The sequence below is a fragment of the Plasmodium malariae genome (assembly GCF_900090045.1).
Source record: "Plasmodium malariae genome assembly, chromosome: 7".
NCBI classification, from domain to species: Eukaryota; Apicomplexa; class Aconoidasida; order Haemosporida; family Plasmodiidae; genus Plasmodium; species Plasmodium malariae.
The window spans coordinates 586,376-614,156 of record NC_041781.1 but is presented as its reverse complement, the minus strand read 5'-3'; the positions used below and the strand labels follow the sequence as shown (position 1 = coordinate 614,156).

General features: G+C 28.0%; 6 protein-coding genes across 6 annotated transcripts; 5 read left to right on the top strand and 1 right to left on the bottom strand.

Moving 5' to 3' along the window:
- Positions 1-331: 331 nt before the first annotated feature.
- Positions 332-4,247, top strand: PmUG01_07020600 (conserved Plasmodium protein, unknown function; the record flags this gene model as incomplete). Its single annotated transcript, XM_029003938.1, is given in 6 exon segments — positions 332-1,438; positions 1,452-2,869; positions 3,060-3,155; positions 3,469-3,565; positions 3,794-3,951; positions 4,097-4,247. The coding sequence occupies 6 exon segments, from the start codon at positions 332-334 to the stop codon at positions 4,245-4,247; spliced, it is 3,027 nt and encodes a 1,008-aa protein (XP_028860677.1).
- A 1,410-nt stretch (positions 4,248-5,657) lies between these two features.
- Positions 5,658-8,434, top strand: PmUG01_07020500 (conserved Plasmodium protein, unknown function; the record flags this gene model as incomplete). Its single annotated transcript, XM_029003937.1, has 2 exons — positions 5,658-5,817; positions 6,099-8,434. 2 exons carry the CDS (start codon positions 5,658-5,660, stop codon positions 8,432-8,434), a joined length of 2,496 nt encoding a protein of 831 aa, XP_028860676.1.
- A 53-nt stretch (positions 8,435-8,487) lies between these two features.
- PmUG01_07020400 (transporter, putative) lies at positions 8,488-10,391 on the bottom strand (the record flags this gene model as incomplete). Its single annotated transcript, XM_029003936.1, has 2 exons — positions 8,488-8,576; positions 8,753-10,391. The coding sequence occupies 2 exons, from the start codon at positions 10,389-10,391 to the stop codon at positions 8,488-8,490; spliced, it is 1,728 nt and encodes a 575-aa protein (XP_028860675.1).
- A 686-nt stretch (positions 10,392-11,077) lies between these two features.
- PmUG01_07020300 (tRNA pseudouridine synthase, putative) lies at positions 11,078-13,612 on the top strand (the record flags this gene model as incomplete). Its single annotated transcript, XM_029003935.1, has 8 exons — positions 11,078-11,134; positions 11,498-11,589; positions 11,816-12,010; positions 12,221-12,308; positions 12,451-12,509; positions 12,629-12,716; positions 13,028-13,128; positions 13,393-13,612. The coding sequence occupies 8 exons, from the start codon at positions 11,078-11,080 to the stop codon at positions 13,610-13,612; spliced, it is 900 nt and encodes a 299-aa protein (XP_028860674.1).
- A 918-nt stretch (positions 13,613-14,530) lies between these two features.
- Positions 14,531-16,495, top strand: PmUG01_07020200 (ribosomal RNA methyltransferase, putative; the record flags this gene model as incomplete). The annotated part of the gene is made up of 1 exon (XM_029003934.1): positions 14,531-16,495. The coding sequence occupies one exon, from the start codon at positions 14,531-14,533 to the stop codon at positions 16,493-16,495; it is 1,965 nt and encodes a 654-aa protein (XP_028860673.1).
- Positions 16,496-18,058: 1,563 nt separating this feature from the next.
- On the top strand, positions 18,059-27,454 carry PmUG01_07020100 (conserved Plasmodium protein, unknown function; the record flags this gene model as incomplete). Its single annotated transcript, XM_029003932.1, has 18 exons — positions 18,059-18,157; positions 18,373-18,477; positions 18,595-18,802; positions 19,025-19,101; positions 19,245-19,355; positions 19,457-19,517; positions 19,604-19,732; positions 19,926-20,008; positions 20,141-20,253; positions 20,485-20,525; positions 20,627-20,727; positions 20,917-21,011; positions 21,136-21,302; positions 21,550-21,647; positions 21,915-22,115; positions 22,451-24,924; positions 25,276-25,900; positions 26,057-27,454. 18 exons carry the CDS (start codon positions 18,059-18,061, stop codon positions 27,452-27,454), a joined length of 6,186 nt encoding a protein of 2,061 aa, XP_028860672.1.
- Between the last annotated feature and the right edge of the window lie 327 nt (positions 27,455-27,781).

Below are 27,781 nucleotides of genomic sequence, written 5' to 3'. Positions count from 1 at the left end.
GACTGCAAAAAAAAAAAAAAGTAAGTGCCATTTATATAATATACAAATTTATTTTCTCTCTTCTGGGGTACTTATCACGCTAACGCGTGTAAACATATAGGAATAGGTGCACGTATGCGCGTGTATGTTTGCACGTGTACATTTATTCGTGTATTAATGTGTATATATTTTCATGTTCTTGTCTGTGTGCTTATGTGAGCCCATGTGTACACCTATCATACGTATTGATCGTAAGCCATTCATCTTATCCTTTCCCCCTTTTGCATAAACAACATCTTTAATAAGATTAACATTTCTATTTAAAAAAAAAAAAAAAAAAAAAAAAAAAATCATGCCAAAACTATCATATTTAATAAAAAAATATAAGGGAAAAGAGAACGAAAAAATAAAAGAAGAATGCAAAATAAATGACAATGTAGAAATAGAAGTTTTCAGTATACTTAATGATAACTCGTGCTATTCCTCTGATAGCACTGATTTAGACAGTCATGTCGAAAAAATCAAAAGGAATAACATTATTAAAATAAATGAAGAAGAGGATACAAAATGGGAGGGAAATTTTAATTGTACTAATACTAGCGCGAAAAGCTATTTGAATATATTAAATGACAACTTAAAGGAAGAATATAAACATATCAATAATTATAATGACAATAATTACAATAATAATAATTTCAGCAGTGGTAGGAAAAGATGGGATGATACGACGCATGATATGATTGAATATGACTGCGGTCATAATTCGAAGAGGATGGAAGGAGAAAAAAAGAACAACTTATCGAACGACGATTTCTCAAGGGGCAATTTCTCAAGTGGTAATTTCTCTAGTGATAGTTTGTCAAGTGCCCATATGTCAAGGAGGAATTGGTCGAATGATGATCTGATCAATGCCAATACACCGTACGACGATTCGATGCATAACAATGCATGTATAAGCAAGGACTATTTAGCAGATGTAACAAATAAACAAAATTCTCCTTATTGGGGGAAGAGGAATATGAGAAACATTTTGCTGTCGAAAAAATCACACATATTTCACAGTATTAAAATATTATTTCCCAAATATGTAGAACAAAATGGGCTGAACAGGTTAGGTAATAAAAGTTATAATTTAAATAAAAACGATGATTTTTCACCTTCTGATAATATTATATTAGAAGAGAAGGGAGAAGAAATATCTGGGGATAATGAAAAAGGAAATCAGAAAAGAAGTGCACATTGCACATTAAGAAGCAATAAGATGCAAGATAACATCAATGAACAATCGAATTATTTGAATGAGTTTACCATGTTGGAAGAAGAAAATTTGAGAGATCAAAATAAAAAAGACAACCCTTTACATAATACTTACGTAAATTTTATAATATATGAAAATAAAATAAAAAAGATTGAGAAAAGGAAAAAAAGAAAAAAAAGAAAACTAATAATAATAGAAAAAAAAAAAAAAAATAAAAAATAATAATAATAATAATAATAATAATAATAATTATAATAATAATAATTATAATAATAAAAAAGAAAAATTGGTAAAGGCGAAGTATGACATACTATTTGCTAAGAGTATATTACAAAAAGAAATTAGTACAATAGAAAAACATGAATACATTTCCCAGTTATATAATGATATATTAGAAGGTATAAATTATTTCAATAAGTTAAAAGTTAGACAGGCTTATCATAGTATAAGAGACGTGTTTATGAAAAAATATTGCAAAGAGAATAATGTAAAGAAATTTATAGAAAATGTATTTGTGAGTGAAATATTGTATAGATATAAAATTATAAAAAAAGTAGAAATCATATTTAATTTAGAGATAAATGAAACGAGTAATGACTTTGTGAACTATTCTATTATTTCTAAAAGGGTATACAAAAATTTCGTTTTCGATTATGTAATTGATTTAGTAGATGTAAATGGCAAGTTGTGCTTTATGAAATACTTATATTGGTTGAGTGAACAGAATAAAAGGAATAGCTTAGAGTGTAATTCTAAGAGATATTCCATAGAGTTTAAAAGTAATAACTCGTTTTTCGTTGATACATTATCCGACGAAAAAAATTCTGAAAGGTACATGTCAATGAGTAGCAGCAGTAGCAGGAGGAAGAGCAACTGTAGTAGTTGTGACAATGGGAATGCAAATGGAAGTGATAATGGGAATGACAATAACAGTGACAGTAATAGAGAAGCATTAAATGAAAGTGAAAATAAGAAGATATTAAATCAGAAAAAGAAGAAAAAAAGAAAAGAAAAAAAAAAAAAGAAAAACAATCACATATTAAAAAAGGAAAGTAAAAAAAAAAATACGTCTGAAAAATGTATTGCAAATAAGTATATCGACTTTGGTCATTTTCATTTAGCTTATGAAGATGAAGATAATGAGGTTTTTTATTTCGTAACAAAAAAAGAATTTAATGTATTCAAAAAAATTATTTCCAAAAATGCCGTTGAGAAAAAAATAAGAAATGATAAAGAGAACCCTCAAAAGGGTGGGAAACGTGCTGCGAGGGAACAGGAGTTCGATGAAGAGAAAAAAGATCAGGGGGATTATAGCAATAAGATGAATAAAAATGGCAATCAGAATAGAGATCCAGATAACAGTAAAGATGGCAATCAAGATGGCAGTCGAGATGGCGGTCAAAACGATGATAAAAATACATTTGTACATTACGACACGAAAGCAAGTCCCAAAGTTGCAATCCCAGAAAATAATGACGTAATAGGCGGAAATGAGGAAAAAAGTGATATAAATACAGTTATCTATTTTTATATAAATTTATTGATCCCTTCAAATTTCATATACGTTATTGCTACTCTGATTGAGAGTGAATTCTTTAAATCTTGGATCCCCTTTTATTCGTTCCCCTTTAAGTGCGTCCCTTAATTTATATTATGTAGTAACGAGCACACAAATACAAATGCAGCACACATGTATATATACACAATGTTAGCTACACGTACATATATACATGCTCCTGCATGTACGAATATATTGACACATGTGTGCAACTATTTATTTTACCCCATGCACATTTAATATTACCATTTTTACAAAATGCAGATTCGGAATTAGCGAGTGTAAAACTTTAAAGGAAAGAGGTATCGTTGATAAAATAGTGTTTACTAAAATAGCCATGCCCTGGATTGTCAGAGACAGGTTATTATAATCCCAAATGCTGTTAATATAAACTAGTCTTTCTTCCTTGCTTGTTCATATTTTTTGCAAATTGCAAGTGTTGAACTGTAAATTAAAAATTTGTTATTTTTTCATTTTAAACTCATTTTTTTCATTTTTAGTTTAATTTATTTTTTTCATTATTAATTTATTTTATTTCTTATTTATTTATTTTTCTCATTTTTAATTTATTTTATTTTTTTATTTCTTTCTGTATTTATTTATTTATTTATTTCCCTTTTTATTGCTTTATTACTTTTTTTGTACCTTCTGGTCGTTGTTCTTGCCCGTGCAGGTATTTACTAATGGATGTATGGATATGCGAAGATTTTCAATTTTCAAAAGGAATATTTTTATATGCCTCCAACTTTCCTAAAAGCTCGGAAAATACTGTATACTTAAAGCATAAGTCTTAATGGAAATATTTGTCCATTGAGTTTATTTCGCCTTTTTCATCGCGTGTGCACATATGTATATCACATCTACATAATAAACGAATTATGGTATCTCGTATATTGCTTTATGTCGTATTGCTTTACACTATATGGCATTAATTTTATTTAATTCGTTCTGTTTTGTTCTCATTTATTTTATTTATTTTTTTTTTTTTTTTGCTTTAGAAGAATTTCATTTTTGAGACGGACAGTTGTATGGAAATTGATATGACTGTTCATGCATTTATTTCTCCAAAAAATTTTGAAGAAACTTTTGTGAAGTGTTACGTGGAAATATCTCCAAACACAAACCTGAATGAAATTTTTATTTCCTTTTTAACAAAGTAATGAACACGTTCATGCAGCTTTTTAAAACATCAAAAGTATCTGCATTTAATCAACTCAAAATGTGCTCACATAGATATGTAAAAATATGCATATACATATACACATACACTATTGCTTAACACCTTTTTCATATATTTGCAGAGTTTTTATAAAAAGCTGTATATCCCACTTTGCTAAGGCATGCAAAAATTTTGAGTTTAACGAAGAATTTAATAATGAGCTTCGCAAAAACCATTTGTTTTATGATCAACTAAGAAAAGCCGCGAAGGAATGTAAAATGTATCGTCAATAAAAAATAAACATGTTTAAATATTTTTCAAAAACGGTAAGTCCTAAAGCATATGGAGCATTGTTAAAGTTTCAGGATTATAATATATATATAAATGCATTCATACATATGTGCGGATAAAAATAGGACCTCGTTATTACATTTAAAATAAAATCTTTTTTTCTTTTTTTTTTCTCTTCTACAGTTTTTTTCAGCAAGAGTGTGCACTGCTACAAGAGAAACAAAATTAAAGAAAAGAAAGGAAACATTTCAATAGGTCTACATTATCTTGACATTTGCTACATATATATATATATATATATATATATACGAGTATACTATTATGCGGGCAATTTATTTTTTGCGTGCGCAAAAATTTTAAAATGCTTCTAAAAAAAATATTAAGCCATAAAAAAGCTACATGATTCTCTCTCCATTTATTTATAGTTTGCAATTTATTGTATTTCATTATAAACTTACTAATTTTTTGTTAAGAATAATTTTTGCTTTGAAAATTTGAGAAGTTGTAAAAAAATGTATGTCGAAAAAATAAAAACATTATTACTCTCAAAAAGGTTTATATATTGCAAATTTATACACATGCGCATGTATATACGTTTGCTTAAAACTGGAACACAATTTTAAAGCACGATGAATAAATAAAAAGTGGATATATGGGAGTTCTGTTATTTGTGAAAAAAATAAATGCTACATACTATTAACAGTTATATGAGCAACTTGAATTTGTGCTCTCGTTTGGGAAAAATAATGCAATTTCGTATTTCACACATACATATGTATATGCATATATATATATATATATATATATATATATTTTTTTTTTTTCGGTCATGTGACAGAAGTTATAGAACGAAGTGCACGTATTTTTTTGTTGTGAATGAAGAAAAAGCTACAGTTAAAAATTAGATCTATTTGTTTTAATTTTTTTTTTTATTATTATTCAAGAGATATATACAAGTATTTATATGTGTGCATCTCTTATTGCTTTTATTTAAACGGCCCAATGTGATGATAAAATTTTACAGCACATGTCGCGTAAAAGAAGAAAGCATGATATCTGTTATATTTTATGAAATGGAGAAGAAGCATAAGCCATTTTGAACGTGTTTGATGTTGTTTACTCGTTAATTTGTTTACTCATTAATTTGTTAACTCGCTAATTTGTTAACTCGCTAATTTGTTAACTTGCTAATTTGTTAACTTGCTAATTTGTTAACTCGCTAATTTGTTAACTCGCTAATTTGTTAACTCGCTAATTTGTTAACTTGCTAATTTGTTAGCTCGCTAATTTGTTAACTCGCTAATTTGTTAACTCGCTAATTTGTTAACTTGTTAATATGATAATCTGTTAATTTTAATTTTTTTTTTCCCCTGTTTGCTTCCTATGAGCAGTGCTTTCACCGCAGAAGTAACATGATTAAAATTTCTCCGTATGTTCCATACATATATAAATGTACAAAAGTAAAAAGTTTGAATAACTTCTATTACCATATAAAGAAAAAAGATTATATTGATTTAATTAATTTTTCCAAAGGACTGTATCTTCTCTTGTGTAATAATTTCATTAAAAATGGTAAAGTTCGGAAAAAGGACAAAAAGAATACATACGCATTCGTTTCCTTTTCCTGTTTGTGTTCTTCCACTTATTAAGAGGGAACATATCTTTCGCACACACATTAGCTAGCTAAACATGGGTGCAAACACACACACACACATATATAAATACATACATATATATAAATATATACATATATATAAATATATACATATATATAAATATGTACATGCATGGCTGTACCATACGTAATTTTTTTTTTTTTTTTCTTATGTAAAATCATGTTGGCTGTTTTATAGATGACTTGTTAATAACTTTTGCAAAAAAAATATTCAGAGACATTTCCGAGATAAGATTCGTTGAAACGAACAAAAGAGATCTATGTCTTTTAATGCTGTTGTACATAAAGTGCAAAAAAGGATGTAAAACATTTGTTCTTGAACAAAGCACAATTAAATACATAAGTTGTATTGTTGAAGAAAACATAGACAATTTTGATGAAGACGACCTTTCTACCGTTTTGAGTTTTTTAAAATGCACAGTTAATTGTAAATTATACTCAGGAGGAAAAAGTTTAGAAAAAAATAATGTAAATGAAAAAATATTAAGACAGATAATTGAGCGAAGTACAAATTATTTGGACAATTTTAAACAAACCAAAAATCTATGCATCCTGTATAGCTATTTATGTAGAGAGAATATAAGTGTTAAATTACATAATAAATTTCTTAAACGAATTTTTAACGATTTGGACAAATGCGAAGATACGGACGTAACAAATATTATTTTTAATTTCTATTACATAAATAGTTTTTTTTTTAAGAATTTTTTAAATAAAATATGTGAATTTTTTGCAAATAAAGAGAAAAAACGAGAAATAAGAATTGAAAACTCCAAAAAAAAAATATTATTATGTTGTAAATTAAAAGGGAAAAATGCTGGTCATGTAACTACGGATAAAGCATATAAAGAAGACAAACTGGGGTATGAACAGAAAAGCGAAAAATATGGGAATACAGTAGTTTGCTACAGTGAGAAAGAGGAATATAACAATAACAGTGATACTTGTTTGAATTCCTTTCTTAATTGTAGCTCTTATTTTTTGCATAATAAAAATAGCTCTAATTTGGAGGAGAACAATAAATGTTTCAGGAGCATAAGCTATGGTAATTTATTTAACATTTACAACTGTAACGTGTACGTGTACAGCTTTATTAACAATTATAATTCAATTTTTTTAAATAGAAAAATAGCTAAATTAAGAGATCGATGTAATTTCATTGATAATATTTGGAAAAATTGCAGACTCGTGTATACATTTTACTCCAATTTTCAACTCCATATGAGTAGAGAAGTAGATTGTAACATACGTGTAGACAGTATTGAAAGCATCATAAAAAATAAGGATTCTATTAACATAAATAAGATGAAGTTATATAACTGTAATTTTTTTTGCTCTGATAATATAAAAGTGCTCATATATATATACGCGAATGGCATAAATTATTACAGACACTATTTTAATCAGTGCAGAGAATTTTTGAATAATTACATAGTCTACATGCTACAAGAAGATGGCAAAAAGGGGGGGGGAAAAACGGCGGTAAAAAGAGAAAAAGTAAAAGAAGAAGAAGAACAAGAAGAAAAAGAAAAAGAAGAACAAGAAGAACAACAGCAAGAACAACAGCAGCAGCAGCAACAACAACAACAGCAGAAGCAACAACAGCAGCAGCAACAACAACAACAACAACAACAGCAGCAGCAACAACAACAACAGCAGCAACAACAACAACAGCAACAACAACAGCAGCAACAACAGCAGCAACAACAGCAACAACAACAGCAGCAACAAACGGAACTAATAAATAACGAACATGTGTACATCATGCTGAACGTTTTAAACCAAATGAACGTAAGAAATAAAACAATTTTTAACTTAATTAATGATAATTTTAAAAGAAACAAAAAAAATTATTCTTTGAAGACAACTATACTGTTGTTACAGTACTCCTTTTGCTACAAATGCAATGATACATTTTATCTTCGACTTTACAAACACATAAACGAAATAATAAACGAACAGACATTTTATACGAACACTACTTTACCGAATAATTATGGAATACTATTTTTTCCTCCTTTTCTTCTGAATGAGGGAATACATAAAATATATATAAAAACATTTTTAAAATGTGTCAAATGTTATTGCAAAAAAAGTGTAAATATACAAACATACAAATTAAATGAAGAGCTATTATTTTTTAGTTTATGTTATAACATTTTACTGTATAAGGAGAATAAAAAGGTATTTTTAAAATATTTTAAATTAAAAGATTTAAGAATAATTTATGAACTTTTTCACAAATTTGAAAAAATAACAAAAAAAAATTCATTAGATTTAAATAACACAAAAACAAAAAAGTTAAATGTTTGTTATTTTTTTTTTTTTCTTCAAAAGAATAATATTAAGAAATTGGAAAAATATATTGAAATAGCCTTAGTCCAAAAAGAGAATATGTACATAAATTTTCTTAATTTTTTTAAAATACACACAAATTATTCCTATGTGTATATAGACTATGATAACTATTATTATATTCCATCTATCGCCCCATCCGTAATAATGCACACTTAAAAATAAAGCTCTTTTTCTGTCCCTACGGAGGGGACTTTCATTAAGTACCACCCTCACGATTGTAATTTCCTCATCGAATATTCGTACGCGAACCATGTAATGGACGTGGCAGGTATAGTCTTTAGTAAGTTTACGTAAATACCTAAGTGAAAGGGGGGGGGGCGGAAGAAAAAGGAAGGGAAGAAATACACAGCTTGTTAGGATGTTGTCATGGAAAAATGGCAATAGTGAAGGTATCAAGAGGGTAAAAAATATAGAGAAAAAAAAATGCATTAACTGGTGCTACATATATATATATATGTGTGGAAATAGTATTACCTCTATAGAGCGATTTAAAGCCATAAACCTTAATGTTGTACATAATAAAACTACAGGATTTAATACGGGTCCCCTCACTGTTCAGGTAATTAGTAGCAATTTCATTATTGAGAGTTTGCATTCGAGTCCTTAAAACAAGAAACGGGTAACTAACAATTTGAGCTATGAAAGAACTTGTTATTCCAAAAAATAAAAAGGATAAACAGTTAACATTCTTTATACGATAATTACAATAAGAACATGATGACATATTCATATTATTTTTATTTTCATTTTGTTCATTAGAACTTTGTCCCAAATTATTTGTATTTGTGTAATTTTTTTTAAAATTTATAAAACGTTTTACACTTTTTAGTGGATCATATATGAGACGACCGTCTTTTCTGGTGTCATATGAGGATTGGGAATTGCCATCCTTTGAATTATACGGGTGTGCAATACTATCATTTGCGTTTCTCCTTTGTGGAACACCATCATCTGCTATATTCGTACAAGCAGGGATGTTCTTATTTTCTGCATGACCACAGTTGACGCAATAATTAGAATGAATATAATCTCTGTACAAAGAGAAAAAAAGATACTTTAAATAATCATATATACTCATATTACATCCTGAGAAGAATATAACACCATATATATGCATAGACAAACCATTGTAAAAATTTCTCCATTTTTCATTTTTATAAATATTATAAAAGCATTTAATAATTCCGTTATCCTTATTATTTTTATTTGATACAATTAATCTTGTCTTCACAATTTCAAGTGGGTAAATAAATAAAGCAGCTATAACACCACTTGAACTCCCTATTAAGAAACGAATAAAAAAAGGTATATTCATATTTTGATCATCAGTCATACAATTATTATTTTTATTGTAATAATTATAAACATTCATCTTCATAAACTCATATGAATACATTTTGATAGATAACTCTGGAATTATCTTAACAATGTTAACACAATTTCCTCGAAAGAATCCACATACTACTCCATCTTTTTTAATAATTTCAAATATTTCAGCTATTGGCAAATTGTTTGTTACTTGCATAATATATTTTACTCTATCTAATGGAGCGGTTATAGTTCTTGACATGATACCAGCAAAGGTGGAGCTTATAATACTATTTACAGCATTTTTCTTATCTATAAAAATGTTGAATTCTTTTAGAGGCTTTTTTTCCTTATCACCGAGGTCGTCTCGATCTCCATAGCCATTGCCACTGTTATGGTCGTTGTCATTGCTACTTTCATAGCTATCGCCATTGCTACAGCGATAGCTGTTGTCCTCCTCCTTATAAATGTTGTCTCCTATTCCTTGATTCATTTCTTCATTGCATTTATGATCATTTTTTCTAGTTATATGGTTCCCCGTAATATTATTAATTACATTTGTTTTACTTATTTTATTTTTTTCATCAAAAAAAAAAGGGTTACTAACGGCGTCCTCTTCATTCTCTTTTATTATATCATTATGGGGTAGGTACTTATAATTATATAAGTAGCCCTTTTTCTCTTTATTCATTTCTTTTTTTTTAAATTTGTTCGTATCTACTTTTCCATCATTTATAGTTTTCCTAATACCATGATCAATTTCGCTTGTATATTCACTTAAGTTTTCCTTTAAAGAATACTTCATATTTTAATACTCTTCCCCCGATCATTTCTTTTTTTTTTTTTTTTTTTGAATTAACTTATCAAATCTGTCAAAATTGTGGATAGTACATTAGCGCACATAATTTGCAAAAATTTTATGACTCAAATAATACGTCCATGAGCAGGCCCATACATACAAGCTTACATGCATACATACATACGTATGTAATGGCTGCTCTTTGAGTTTTATTGCCTATTAATTTTTTCCAGGTTTAATTTTATATTTTAGCCATGTGTTAAACTCAATTTTAGGGATGTTAAATCTTGCTCTTTTGTTAAGGTATTCCGCAGTTATTTCTTATCATTGAACATCATATAATTTTTTTTTTTTTTTTTTTTTTTTTTTTTTTTTTTGCATTTTTAAAGCTATACTATATTTTTCTGTATTATTTTTTTTTTTTTTTAACATAGATAAATTTGAATGTGGGTTTCATGGCATTAGCTGTGCGCGTAACGCTGTTACTTATGTGCACTCATGTATGTTTATTTACATATCTAACTGCTTATATACACCCGCTACTAGCTACGCGTTACCTACATGTTTATTCTTCATTTTCAAACGCGTAGGGTAAAATAATATTGTTATTTCAGGTAGCTATTAGAATATTTATTATTAGAGGAATACAAAATAGGCTAAGGAAGGAACGAGTAATGAGAATAGCAAAAACGATGGAAGAAACGCACAAATTTATAATTTTTTTCTCTTATATAGGAACGGAATTTAACGTACGAAATTGAGTGTGTACATACATATATAAATGCCTATGTATATTTAATTTAAACTAAAAAAAGTATAAGTATTGTTTTACACCTTTTCTATTTATTTTAACGTCCTTTGGTGATTTCATGTTTGTTTTATACTATTTGTACAACCGTACATAAGCTTACGAATACATGTATTTATAAAACGTAAACATACTTTGATGACTATTTTTTTAAAATTTATTTTCTGACTTTTTCATATTTCCTTGACAACATACTGTTAATGCATTTCTGTGTTATAACACAAAGATCAAATGGTTGTATGCAGTGCTATTTGTATTCATAAATATATTTCTTTTTTCTATTAAAAAAAAAAAAAATATATAGGGGTCTGCTTATCAAAAAGATAATACAGACACGGTGGAAAATAAACTAATGGAGCGTTTACATAACTTAAATTTAATTTCTGATGATAACGAGTAATTTAGAGACGTGCACGTTTTTGTTTATTCGCTTGTCATTCGTTTATTATTCAATTGTTATTCGATTACCATTCGTTTATTATTCATTTGTTATTCATTTATTTTACATTTTATTCTTCATAGTTGTAAACACTGACGAACATTCCTCATTAATTTTATTTTTACCTTAATTTTTCCCTTAATTATTTTATGCCTGTTGCATTTATTTCTCATTTACCTTTAGCTCTTTTTCAAGAGTTTCAAGAACAGACAAAGGAGTTTCTGCTCGCATAAACGCACTAACCATAAGATTAAAAATAAGACATCCAAATATGTCTTTATTAGATATTCAAAAAATTTATGTTAAAGAGTTAAATAAAAAACTAAAATATATGCAAATCATTGACATACAAAATGTTCCCAATATGTTTGATGCTCGGTAGAATGAAATTTTATATATCCAAGATTTTCCTTAACAAGACAAGAAAAAAAAAATGATTCTCACGATTTTATTTTTCGTTCATAATTTTGTTCGTATGTTTTTTCTTATTTTTGTTCATATTTTTGTCCATAGTTTTGTCTGTATTCCTGTTTATATTCCTGTTCATAATTTTGTTCATATTTTTTTTTTTTTTTTTTTTTTTTTTAGCTTAAACTGTGTGCACAGAACTTATGTGTACTTTTTTATCAACAAGAATTACAACTTTGAACGAATGAATGAAGCAGCCAAGTTATTTGTATAAACAAAAGAATAATATTAATTGTGGTACACCTTTTAATATATTGCATAAACACATATATCATTTATTCATATATTAATATATACTCATTTATTCGCATATACGTACATTCATTTATTAATTTTTAATTTTATATCAGCTAGGAGAGCACAATTTTGCAAATTTCTGTAAAAGGAGAAAAAGCAATACATACTTTAAGTAAAATTCTAACAGTTAAGGATATGTTGTATTCATTTCTATCAATGCATGTACGTGTATATACATTCCCAAATTTCCACGTGTCCACATTTCACATTTATATTTTTAACCGTATAAAGGAGGAGAATTCTCAAAATTGAGATCAAGAATATTGATAAAAATTTTCATTATTTTAAAATAAAAGGAACCTCCTTTTTGTATAACCAGGTAAACGGTACAAATAGACAAACAGAACAAATAAAACAAATGAAACAAATGAAACAAATAAAATGGAAGAAATAACTTTGCATTTTTAAAAATTTATGAATTCATCGTTTTTGTCAAAAAAAAAAAAAAAATATATATATATATTTACATACATAAATACATATACACTTTTTCGGCATTTTATTTATATTTTTAATTTTATTGGTAATTATATTTTTTATTTAATTTTTTGTTTTATTTTTATTTTTATTTTTAATTTTAATTTTAATTTTAATTTTAATTTTTTTTTTTTTTTTTGAATGGTTCATCAGATTAGGCACATTGTTGCTACGCTCTTCCTAGTTGGTAAAGGGAAAGTGAACAAGAGCGATATAATTAATAGGTTGAATAACAATTCTGTTAAAAATATAAAGTAATCAAAACTGTTTTATTGAATTATTTCATATATCTTCATTACTCACTTTCATTTCCATAATTTATATTTCATTATAGTTCCATCCATTTGTAAAGGTGTACACACGTACATATTTGACAATATATAAACACATAATCCCATACTACATGTTGCACACTATAAATGGCATAATATATGTTGTATACTAGTTCCTACATATGCATGTTACTACGTGCATTTGTATATGCATATTCGCCCCCTTTTTTCCTGTATTTGCTTCAGTTACAAAATAGCGGATGAAAATGGACTACTATTGTACTCCTTTAAATTCAATGACCTTAATTTTAATATCAATGTAAATAACCGTATATTTTCGAATGTTATGAATAAATACATTCAGAATGCTATACTGTTGGTTTCCCTTTGTTATCCTTTGAAAATCAGTGAAACGAATGAAAACTTTTTTCAAAACATAAATGATGAGGATGAAATTCCCTCTTAGCACATTCTAATGAAGTAGAAAATTTATTACGGACAAGGCGTGGCATAAACATATACATACATTATGTGAGGATCTTTCAAAAATAAAAATTTGTGACCTCCTTACATTTTTATTTGCATGATTATTATTACACAATTATCAATACAATTGTGGTGTTTTTGTTCTTTTTAATTCATACAATTACTTTTCAGTATAATATATATATATATTTTTTTTTAATTTAACCGGTATGATTTGTTTTTCCTTTTTTTTTTTTTTTTTTTTTTTGTGCATTTAAAATAGGCTACTTTGTAACGATATACCTGTGCACTTGTTTAATTTGATTTATTTTGTAGAATTAGTACATAAATGGCTGAAGGAGCAAATTAAAATACATTTTTTCGGTTAACATTATATTATTTTATGTAGAACATGAGAATAATTTTACCATAACAAGTTTTCCTCGTATTTTATTTTATTTTATTTTCTCAGATATTTTTCCCCCCTTTAATTTTTATAAAGAGGCATATGTATCTCGATTAATAGTACTATAGATCAATTAGTTTCAAAAAAAAAAAAAAAAAAAAAAAAAAGAATGTAACGAAATTAATGAATACTGAAGAAATAATGCAACGATGGAGATCTTCATTTAGGGTATTTCTTAATTTTATGTGTTAAATGGTATATTTTACATTACGTACGAATGTGAGTGTTTGTACGTATGCATTCTTGTAAGCTCCTTCGACTTGAATGCAGAAACTTTTTTCTATTCGTGAATAAGCAATAGGAAGCAAAAATCGAACGCTGACAGCTACAATAAATTGCTTCGAAAACTCTGATGCAGCATAATTTTGAATATTATTTAAAAAATATTAACATAAAACAATAACGTAAAGTAATAACGTAAAAGAGGAACGCGAAGAGCAAAAGAGTGAAGTAATGGGTAAACTGAGCAAAGATAGAAGGGACATTTACTACCGAAAAGCAAAGGAGAACGGTTATCGAGCCCGGAGTTCTTATAAACTGATTCAGATAAATGAAAAATTTGAAATTTTTAAATTATTTGATCCGAATATATACAATAATACAAATATAAATGATTTAATAAAAATATATAATGAGAATTATTGTTACAACGTAGTTGACTTGTGTGCAGCTCCTGGGAGTTGGTCACAAGTTTTGAAGAACATATGTTTATACAACTATTATCGTATTTTGAATATTATAAACAAAAATAATGGAGATCAATTAAAGTGTAAAGAAGAAGATGACGAATTTATAAAAAATTTTTCACTGTATATTAATTTGAATGATGCTTTAGAAAAAAAAATAAAGAATTTAAAGAGAAGCGAATTAATAAAAGAGCCTAAAATTATAGCGGTAGATTTACAAGAAATAGGGAACATGAATTATGTACAAGTTATACAAGGAGACATTACAAAAATGTCAACAGTAAACAAAATTTTGAAGTGCATGCATAGTGAGAAGGTGCAAATTGTAACAGGAAGTCAAACGAGTGAAGGGGGAACTACCATAAATGAAAATACGAACGAGAGGGTTAATAGTGATGATAGTATCAGTAGTGATAATAACAGCAGTAGTGATAATAACAGCAGTAGTGATAATAGCAGCAATAGTGATAATAGCAGCAATAGTGATAATAGCAGCAGTAGTGATAATAGCAGCAGTAGTGATAATAGCAGCAATAGTGATAATACCAAAAGTATGCGCAAAAGAAGGGAAGAGCCTAATTTCTCCTATGCGCACACTGTTGTAAGCGATGGAGCACCTGACATTACAGGAATGAATGATATCGATGAATTCATTCAATCTCAGTTAATTTTATCAAGTTTAAAAGTTTGCTGCTCTGTTTTAAAAATAGGAGGAAATTTTATTAGTAAAATTTTTAGAGGTGAACACACAGGATTATTAATTGTTCATTTAAATAAATTCTTCAAAAGAGTTTACGTGTGTAAACCACAAAGTAGTAGAAACAAAAGCCTTGAATCTTTTCTTGTTTGTCTCAAGTTCTCACTGCCTTTATCTAATATTACAGCTTTGAGTAATCTCACGGAAGAAGAATGTTTTAATGATAAGAGATATAAAAGTGAAAAAGAACTTCGAAGAAAACATACGCATTTAATTATTAAGAAAAATTATGACCACAAAAATGGAACAGCTGGGAGAGGTTCAGAAAAAGAAGAAAAGGAACACACAAATGAGGAAGCATATGATTTTGACGAAGGGAAGAGCGAAATGGATTCGAGTAAAAAGGACAAACAGGGGGAAGGAAAACATGATGATATGAAGAATGGTGTGAAGAATGATGATATTAGGGACGATTTGAAGAATTATTCGAAAATAGATGGACATGAAGGTAAACATAGTGGCAACGATAGAGGGGAATATATTACACGTGGATACGATAATGAAAGTAATGACAAATCTACAAGTGAAGAAGAAAACGAGGACAAAATGGACGCCTTAATACCAGATAAATGTAATATGAAAAATAATTACAGAGCATTAAAAGATGAAGATATAAATAAAGAAGATTTAGCTACGTGTGATGTATTGTGTGGTGATATTAATAAGAAAGAAAATTTCACAAATTATCGTTCAAAAAAAAAAAATAATGATATATTTAATTTTTACTGTTCTGATAGTGAAGAGGAAATAAAATATTTTAACTCAGAAGATGAAGAAATTATAAATGATTACATTTCATCTGAAGTTTTTATGAACAATAAACTATTTTCGTTTGTAGCAACTCAAAATTACTACGATTCAGATAAATCTTATTTATTACCACAAAATTATGTGAGACACGAACCTCAGTTGATGCCTCTGCATCCTCCTTATTTGATTTCATTACAGAGAAAAAGGCAAGAAAGGAAAAAGTAGTAGCCTATTAATTGAAAACGTGGTGCACCTAAACATAGAGGCATATATATGTGTCTGTGTGTGTATATGCATAAGAATTATTGTGTATTTATATATAAATAATAAGCAGGAATTAAGTTAAGGGAAAATGTTTTAAAGTAAAATAATGGCTTTTAAATTTGCATTAAAGAATACAATCTATGTATTTAATTTCGAAGAAATGAGAAAAAAAAAAAAAAAGAAAAATATAATATCCATTAATATTGTATATATATTTTTTTATTTTAAAGGAATATTTTGTAATATGAAAAGGTTAGACACCCTTTTACATTCCGTTTATATTTCGTATAAGAAATATGTGAAGTATATTTTTAGACTTTTTTTTTTTTTTTTAAATTAATAACATAAATATTTAGCATATAAAGACAACGTTTTAAACTTTTTTTAATCCTTTAAATATATGAATAAATTCTATATTAAAAGTATAAACGTGTTTCCTAATTTTTTTGGAAATTTTGGAACCTTCATTTGTAATACTTGTAATTTGTATGTATATCATAATTTTAAGTTAATTTCACACTTTCGTATCACACATATATATATGTACGTATATATGTATAGACTTACAATTTCGTGGAGTTATTATATTATATTTATTTACAGGATGATAATGAGAGGGTCATTTCGTAAAAAAGGGATGACCTTTAAAAATAGCCATCCATTTTAGGATATCCTTATCCTATTCCTTTTTTGTCGTCTCATACCACTTATATCCCCATAACATTAACCTATTTCATAGACCGTTTTAATTGACAACACTCTGTTTTAATCTTAATTTTCTTAAAATAAAAAAGGAAAAAAAAAAATATGTACGACTAGCCAAAAATGTGTAGAAAAATTTCTTAAATTACTTTTTTTCTTACATGTACATTTTTTTTTTTTTTTTTTTTTTTTACATATTCAAAAATTTATTTCTTGTTCATGTATCTTTTTGTATTATCATAGTATATACTATGTAATACTAACAATTTATTACTCACCTTTTTTTTTTTTTTTTTTTTTTTTTACCTGTTATCCAGCTATATTAGCATTAAACAGTACTGAAAAAAATTATGTATTTTGTATGTTGTATTTTGCACACAAAAATGTGCATATTTATCTGGAATATATAAGTGGATATTTTTTTTCTATTTTGAATATTAAAGGTGCATTAAAGTGCAAAATTTTGATGTTTTTAAAATGCAACGGTATAGTTGAGATCGTAGACTCCATTTGTGCTACAAAAAAGAGAGTATTGCAAAGATAACATAGCAAATATAGACATTTTGTTGGTTAATATATATTTTGAAAAATATTAAAATAGAACAATATAACGGTTAAAAGGAATAATAACATAAACAATTATCATGTATAATAGAGAAATAAAAAGAATAAAATGGAATGAAACAAAATAAAACAAAATGCAACAAAATAAAATTAAATAAAAATTGAGTGATACAACCTAATAATACACCTTATCTCACAGTGATATATCTTATCATTTCGTAGACGAATGATGTATTTCTGTCTATCAAAGAGCTCAAAATGTCTGTCTATAGTCCTAAGTTAAAAAGTCATTTTGCGCTGAAAATAAAATTGAAGTCTTTGCATCTTTCATGTGACGACTTTAGTAACATATTAAGGGTATTAAGAGAAGAAATATTAGAAGAATAATAAAAATATTCTTTTTAAAAGAACAATTAGTATTAAATATCTGTACACTAATTTACTTAACTGATTATTTACTTAACAACTTATTTACTTAATTGTTCAATTAATGGCTTAATTACTTATCTTCTTATTTGCTTAACTGCTTATTTATTTACTTCGTATTTACTTAATTCCTTCTGTCTTGTTAGCTCAAAGTAATAATATTTTATGATAGTGAAGATGAGGAAAGAGTGTCTAATACGCCAGAAAGAATTCACATAATAGAAGTGCTGAAGAATGATTACAACTTTATGGTAATACGTGTATATAATATATATATATATATATATATATATATATATAGCTTTCCTACCTAATATTTTTCAATTCTAATTATATGAATATTTTTTGTGCATGTTAATTTTGTGCAGTTTAGAGCAAGTATAAATAAATCTTTCTATCTACCAATTGTATGTATAAGGGGAGAGTGTCCCCAATTTATTAATATTATTTGTAACATAGAAAAAAAAAAAGATGTAGGTTTAAAATTATATTTAAATCAGAATTATAGCTTTTTAAAATATTATAGCTCCTGTAAAACGTACAAATTATATGAGTGCGAAAGCAAAAGTGTACAAGGTTAAAAATTGAAGGCAATGTAAAGTAGTACATGCTGAATAATATATAGTGCTTATTGTGTAAATTAGTGTATATTGAGTAAAACATAGTGTTTATTCTATAAAATAGTGCATAATGAACGTCAAACTAGATCATATATTCATATATTAATGTATTTATATATTCACCTATTCAGCAAACTTCTCTTACGCTTAACTTATTTTTATTAATTTAATCCGTTAGGTTATCTTGAATTAGCATTAGATATAATTAAGTGTAAACAACCATTTTCTTATTTTGGAAATAATGGAGCCAGAATGGTGCAAAATTGCGTCTACCTATGCATATCTACATATATGTATATATGTGCATCCATCCATACGTATATATACATACTTACACATACTTGCCATGCTGAATTGAAAATATGCACAACTAAAACAAATTTACACATATTTCGTAGAACCAAGAAGACTACTACTTTTTAGCAACTGAAATATCTCTTAGCAAATTAAAGAAAGAGGCAGTGATGTACAAAGCCGATAAGGATGTTGATACTCATGTTGAATCTTTTGTAATATTTTAAAAAGAAAATTATAAGATGAAATTTTTTTTTTTTAAATGCATATTCAGCTATGTGTTCAATTTTATTATTCCTTTCATACTTATTTTTAGATATTAACTCGGAAAAGTAGTGTAAATGGAGTAAATGATCTAAATGAAGCTGCATCATTAAGTAAAAAGGAAGAAAAAGAAAAAAAAATTATAAAATGTAAACTTTAATATACGTACTTATGACATTTTATCCTTTCTAATGTACAGACAGAAACTTCCTTAATTTGTTATATTCCTCTTCTAAAAATGCGTATGATAAGGCCCCAATCCCTCTAATATCTACGTCAGATTTGATGGATTTTCTTCATTTGGAATTACTTCCGAAATATAAGAAAAGTAGGACATAAGTCCTCCACCAGCAAAAAAAAAAAAAAAAAAAAAAATTATATATATATATATATATATATATATATATATATGTGCATGCATATGTACATACGTACATAAGTATATAAATACATACCTACATACATACATTCTTACCGACATAAATAATTCGCTTAACTGTTAACTTTTATGGTATTCCCAGGAGCCCCTAGTTGGTTAAGAGTTGTTAATGATGCTTACGACATGTACCTGTGTAAGCATTTTCAACTTTACAATATGGAAAAGGTACACCCACAAATATATAAATATATATGTGTTCATGCGGCTCTACAAAAGTACTCGGATTGTTGTTGTTTCAACTTTTCTGAAAAAAAAATATATGTTTATTAAAAGAAAGAAATAAATTATTATTCATAGGTTAATAACATGTATGAGGAAATAAGAGCATGTTCTATGTTTTTTTACTTGGAGAGCACATTTGTTAAAATTGCTGCAAATTTTGCCAAGAGTGTCATAATTCAGGAATACACGTAAAATGAAAATACGCGTACATTCATGCACAGTTACACACACATTTGCATGCACAGTTACACACACAATTGTATGCACAGTTACACACACAATTGCATACACAGATACTTATGTACGTACATGCATGTATGCTCCCAGCATAACCTACACATAAGCAAAAATAATCAGTCCTTAAGATAAAAAGTGTTAACCTCCTTTTTTTCCTTTTTTGATTGAATCGCTACCTACAGGAAGTACACATCTCCAAGATATGTTGATGATTTATTTTCGGGTAAGGTAAAAAAAAAATAATAAACCAATAAAATTTTTACCTTTTATAAACCATTCGTTAAATTATTTGTATACTTGTTTTTACTCTTCAACATTTCAAAGGAAAATCGGAATACAAAGTGTTGTTTAATAGCACTTTTAAATATGAAAAGATAGTAGGAAAGAGTCCACTAGACATCTTCAAACTTTTTAAGAATGATGAGGTGCAGCAAAAGAATGTACATATATATATAACACGCGTACATACATGTAAGTATATATTGACGTTCTCCTTTCTTCATCTTTTTGCTCTTCTCATTTTCTTTTACAAATATGTGCAACGTTTTTTTAAATGTCCTATTGTCTTTATTTGTCATTTTTTTTTTTTTTTTCCCTCTCCCCTAAATTAATAGATATATATAACAAACGACACCGATATAGTGAAAGGAGGACTAATGGGTATTTTAATTTTTGGAGATGAAAAAACAGGAGCTGACGGTGCTTACAAGTAATATACTATATGGTGCTTTAAAACATGTATTTAAATGCTCATTAGTTATATTTGTTGTACTTGTCTGATCTGCTATATTTCCTATATTTGTAATTTTTTTTATTTTATTTTTTCCGTTCAGAAAATACAACAATGAGCTAAAAGCGCAACAGTGGATAAACAAGGGAATAGCGGAAATTAAGCTTCAAAATTTAAAAGAAATGAAAAAAGAACTAATGAAAAAATTAAGCCGAAATTCAGATGATCGAAAAATATCACTGTCTTTACTATCCTTTAATTTAAGCACTCGTAATGAATTAAAAAAAAAAAAAAAAAAAAAAAAAAAAAAAGGAAACATCGTATGTACAAATGTATAGTTGAAAATGAAGATTTACTGTATTGATTCTGTTTTATATGATAATCGTTTGGCAGTCGTCCCCTTTTGTGACTCATGTATTTATTGCATATGTCTAATAAACAATAAAACGAGAAATGAAAAAATGCAAAAATTACATATAGTCGTTTATCCCTTTATACCACATTTTTTCCAATGTAGTTGTGTCGTATAAAGGGTTTAAAATGTATATCATACCATACCCCACTCAGCCGCTGAATATACTAACATTGGATAAAACGAATGGAAATCTTAAGCATGTAAGGATTAGCACATACACATATGCAAGTAGATTTACATGTGTATATGTGCTTACAGTACGTGAGTATGTTTATTTGCGGGTGTTCTTGCAAATATTTGTGCCATTATGCAAGTATTCACGTTATGCACAAAAACATTTATGTATGTTAAAAAAAAAAAATTTATGTTATTCTGAAAAAGATTATTGGATTGTATTTGAAAAGAAACCATGGAAATCTTCATTTTTTTTTGATAATTTTTCAAATTGCACAACGTTTGACTCATAGGAGATGATGTTACTAGAAAGGTCTATTCCCACATACAAATTGTTTACACAAGAGAAGAGCAAAAACGTATTTTTGGCAAAATCTTATTTAGAACATAATTATGTATTCTACAATATTAATTCAATGCTGACTATATCGAGTAAAGACCACTCCCACTTTTTTGATGAATCTAAATGGGTATCTGATGATGAGGACATGCAGGTATAAAACTTGCACTTTGAATTTTTAACGAAAAGGATGGATGGAAGTAGTAGATATTTCTTTTTCTTTGTTTTATTTTTTCTAATTTTATTTTATTATATCATTCTTCCTCTCCCCACAGTTTCAAAACTGTTATCTGAGCATCTTTATCTGTTTCACCTGTTATATTATAAATTATAAATTATAAATTATAAATTATAAATTACATATTATATATTATAAATTATAAATTACATATTATGTATTATGTATTATTATTTCCTTCCCTACCTCACCTTTTATCCTTCGAGTGAATTTTTTCATATAAAAAAAATTTTTATTTTTACGATTTGCAGAAAAAGAGGGGTAGTGAGCATTACTCTGTCAAGTCGTTTTATTCAAATTATATAAACGTTAGGAATAACATTAATTTTTATTTTGAAAAGGACGGAAATTGTCAGAATGATGAAGAAAAGGAGCTGTTCAAACACCTAGACATACACCTGCATACAGTTGTCAGTGATATGGAAAAGATATCGTTTATGGTTCCATACGATAGCGTTTCGTTGAAAATGTACTTACATAGTAGGGGAATTAAAATGAAATATTTAGGCCGAATGTTGAAGTTTGTAACGTTTAGATGGTTATATAATATAATTTATAGTGAGATACTAATTCGCTGTATTAAAAATTACACACTTTATTGTATACGTGAAATATGTATATTTTACAAAAAAAGAGTGAATGAGGGAGCACTCAATTGGGGTAAGAAGTATGGACATAGTAAAAATATTAATGTAGACGATAATGGAAATTCTTTTAATTACATGAGAGAGGAAATAAGACAGAATGATGAAGTTCTTGTTAATAAGAGTGGAAAGGGGGTGAAGTGGTCAGAAGGGGTGGATCAATCCTATGGTGTACTGGAAAACGCGTCGACAGGGTTTGAAGACCAATCCGAGGAGCTGAATTCCACACTATCCTGTTTTACTGAAAGAACTAAATACATGAACAGTTCAGAAAAGTACGCGTCGAATAGTGGCTATTCAAACTGCTCTGTTGAAATGGAGGAGGGGTACATGGACAAAGACAGCATAGTCAAGGACGACGTGCTGAATAGCAAGAAGAGTAGAAAGAATACATGCTCGAAAAAAAGAGCTTTGAAATGTTTTATAAACCTATTGAAGATAATTAATAAGAAGCTTATATTAGCAAATAATTTAGACAGTAATAATATTCCCCTGTTATCAGAACTTTTAACCTTCAACAGTTTTAAAAAATACAGCAAAGCTGAAATGTACAGTATGAAGAAAATAAAAAGTAGGAAACATGATTTACACCATTCTAGAGTAATTAAAAAAATATATAAAGGAAATATAACGATTATTGATATGTTTGTAGTAAATATGTTTAACTTAATATTAACACACAACTACTATAAGGAATATATTACATCAATTGTAAGAAAAAATTGTTCTAAATTTTCTTATTCTAAAAATATAGATTCTATAGAAGAGGTACATTATATTTATACATACAAAAATATACAGAAGTGTCTAGGTATTTTCTTTTTCCCATCCTTATTTGAATATAATGAAAAAATTAAAAATATAAAAACAAAGAAATTTGACTTGTATGATTTAAAATTGTACGCACTTAAGATAAAAAGATCATTAAATATCAGTTACATGTACATTCCTACATATAAGTACGTACAAGACCCAGGGAACATACATCTAGATATAAGCAATGAGAATAAACTCATGTTGTCAAATTTAATTTTTTTTACCATAATGTATCACCACAGTCTTAGCACCAGTAATGAAATATATGCTAAGCATTTAACGGTGAACGGAGGGAACATTAGAAGAGCTGACTGGCAAGGTAAATATGACAAGGGGAAGAACAAGGTTGTACTATACAGTAGTATTCGTAATGTAAATAATAACAGGGATGCAACACAAGATTTGAATAATAAATATGCAAAGGTACCTCTTGGTGTAAATGAAAATTTAGAGATAAAAAGGAATGACATAAATATTGGTGAGTATCCATTTCGGAATGAAATGGAAAAAAGGGGTAATACATACACGATTAAGATAAACTCTTTGTTAGGATCAAAGGATAGTATTACCCTATATAATAATTCGGATTATTTTACTCTTTACGCTTTGTTGAATATAGTAGCAGTTTCTGTTAAACTTACCCTATTTGAATATGCACTAAAAACGTCTACTTATATTTTTAGTTATATATCTGAGAATAGTGTTATCTCTGTGCATGTCCGTATTATGTGGTTGATTATGTATATGATCAGAAGATATAACTTTAAGAAGTTTGTGAAAAGTAAATTAAATAAAAAATGCCTGAACAGTGCAGGTGGGAATTCTAATTGTGGAGAAGCTCACGGTTGGGAAAACTATAAAAGCGGCAGTAAGAAAGGATCATCCCAGAAAAAGGGGGTTCACAAAAGTAAGAAGTTAATTTTTAAGGACGAAATGAATCTTAGGAGTGAAACTTATTGGAGTGATTCCGAGGGGTCCTGGGATGAATTCTCTGAAGAATTGTTGGAAGAAATGTCGACGAGGCAATCTGAAGAACAAGAAGATGAAGAAAATCCAAATTCACATTCGAGCGATTTTTCCTACCTTTCGAAGTTTGGAAATTATCGTGACTATTGCATGCATCCTGACCACGGCAAGGATTTTTTTTTTTATTACGGAAATATGGATGTGTACAAAAAAACGTATGAGGTTTGCTCAAGTATTCTGAATAATTATTTCGTCTTTTTCCACCCCATTTATTTGGATTTTTACCTGTGTCTCTCGTGGTAAGTTTCAGTACAAAAAAGAAGAAATATTTCACATAACTTCACATGACAGTTCACTTTTCTAATTTTCTCGGGTGCTGCTTTTCTCTATTAATCATTTATAAGTTTCTCATTTTTTTGTGGTGTTTAGTTGATTCGTTGCTCTGTCACATACATTATGTTTAGTGCACTACGTTTGTACATCGCTTGATCTTCGTGTTGCGTCTAGGTTGGTATATATTGTACAGATGCGTGTATATATATACATTTATATGGGTGTACAAATGTGTGTACATATATTCGGGTATATATAAGGGTATGCACATACATATACATACGTATGTGCTTATGCTTTTTACCCACGAATGTTAGGTGTAACAAGATGTCGAAAAATTATGACCAGTTTTTGCTGCTCCTAAGAACTGCCCTTTCTCTGCAAATGAACATGAGATTAAAGAATTATTCTGAACAAGTCATGCAAAATATAAAGATAAACAACAGTTTTGAGGATATCATTTACTGTAATGTTAAGAAAAGTGATTTTCATTTTAATCAAAAGAATGATGATTATGTATTACAAGATAGGGTTAGAAATATGTCGAATTATTTTGTTAATGATATATCTTATCCTCATGAGGATGTATTGTTATGTACTAATATAAAAATTATTAATAAATGTAATTCCATTTATAATATTCGCTTAGCTTGTACCTTACACTATTTTGCAAATTCGTTATTTTATTACTACAATACTAATAGAATTATTAAAAAATATAAGAATCATAATTTTGTTTTGAATTGTTCTCTTTATTGTATAAAGATATTAGAAAATGTGAAGAAGTTATTTCAGTCCTTCCGCGTACAAAGCTGTTATACAGCTAGTGTGCATTTAGACATATCTCTCATGACTTTGAAAACATATTTTTCAGAATCATTCAGATTGAACAAAAGGAGGATGATGCACTACGCTCTACTGAATGCAAAGCAGTCGGAGGAGGTTAGTGCTTTCGAATGCTCACTCATGAGAATTCATACGCGAGTACATATATATATATATATATGTACATACATACGTAGATGCATAAGTACATACATACGTAGATGCATAAGTACATACATAGACAGATGCATACCCTGCTTATTCCTCTTGCAGATAAACCAGCTGATCCTTGGAAAAAACCACATCGACACGCTCTATAGCAGCTACATCGTGGGTTTGATTTATATGTACTTAGAGAATAAGAAGTGTATATACCTATTTGAAGAAATATGTTATTACTTACTGAATTATAATTACATATATGAAGACAAGAATATTGTAAATAGCGTCTTCTGGTATTTACCTGATCATATAGGAAAAATAAAGTGCATTAACGGAAAAGGCTTTTTAAATATAAGCAAAATAAAAAGCTATTTATTTTATATATGGTTTAATATTTTTACTCCACCAAGGTATATGAGGAAAATAATGAAAATATTACGGCTTCTCAATTATGTTGGACATAATAGCAAGAGAAAGAACAAAGAAAGAAGAGAGACAAAAGAAAAAAAAAAAAGAAAAAAAAAGAAAGATAAGGAAATAAAAGAAAAAAGACAGAATGCCTTTGTCAAAAATTCAAAATATTTGAATGATGAAAATTTTTACTCCTCTGAGCAAATAATTTTTTACATAAAAGAATACAAACACGTTTTAAGTAAAAAAGATTTATTCATCCAAATTTCCAATTTTAATCATTTGTTGAAAAATAATAAGTATGTTATGATAAAAAGTGCATTGAGGGAAAAGGAATTCAGGGAAAACCAATTCTATGAACCAAATACTATGAACATAAAGGTGTTCTATCCTAATGATTGTAGTTATGATGGGAGTAGTAGGACGAACAGACTTGTTGAGTACTCTATTGACAACGCTGTGAACTGCGCAGTGAGTGATGGTATAGGGGGAATTGTAGGTAGAGATGGTATGTTTGGAAGCGGCAGTGATGACGATATGTACTCTGATAGCAAAAGTGTTACTGCATACTTTTTAAAAAAATTAATTGAAGTAGTAGAAAGCAAGGTAGAAATGTTATATAAAGAGGAAAATTATATGAGTGATAGCAAATTGAATTATTCCAGAATAGAGAAGAAAAATCATATGTATATAGCGATGATGAAATTACTAAGGGGAAAATTATATAAGACCAAATATATCAATGGATTAGTTTGTAAACTACATGTGGGTAATTCTACTATTTATGAGAGCAGTGGCACTAGTACGGATTCTGTTACTGCATCTGAACTGAAGTCTGATGAAACGGGTTCTACTAAATTCAGTGTATGTTTTAACAACACAATGAGTAATGATACATATAAGAAAAGCATTAATAAAAAGGAGAAATATAATAAAAATGCAAATAAACATTTTATAGAAAATAATAATAAAAGGGTTAGGGACAAGCATAAATTTATTCTAAATAATAATGAAATACACATTTTTATGAGCCTACTTTACTACTTTCTGAATTATAAAACGTTTGAAGCATTTTACTCCGAAAAGAAGAGGCAGTAATGAGGTCATAAGTAAATGGTGTCAAGGGTGGAAAAAGAAGGATTGAAGCGTGGTCCTACTGTCTACTGTTTACCACTTACCGCCTACCTCGTGCGCATTTTCACATATATGGGTCTACCGGTAAAGGTGCAAGCGTATATGTATACAAAACTCAGAGCATTATTATCATAGCAAACTTGTATACAATTGACCAAGGTAAGACCATCCTCCTCTTCTTGTTTTCAATTTAAGAGTACAATTCACAAGTAGTGCGTGTTGACATATTAACTTAAGTTCATTTCCACCCTCGAACGTGCTATATATGATCTAGCACGTGTATGTATGTGT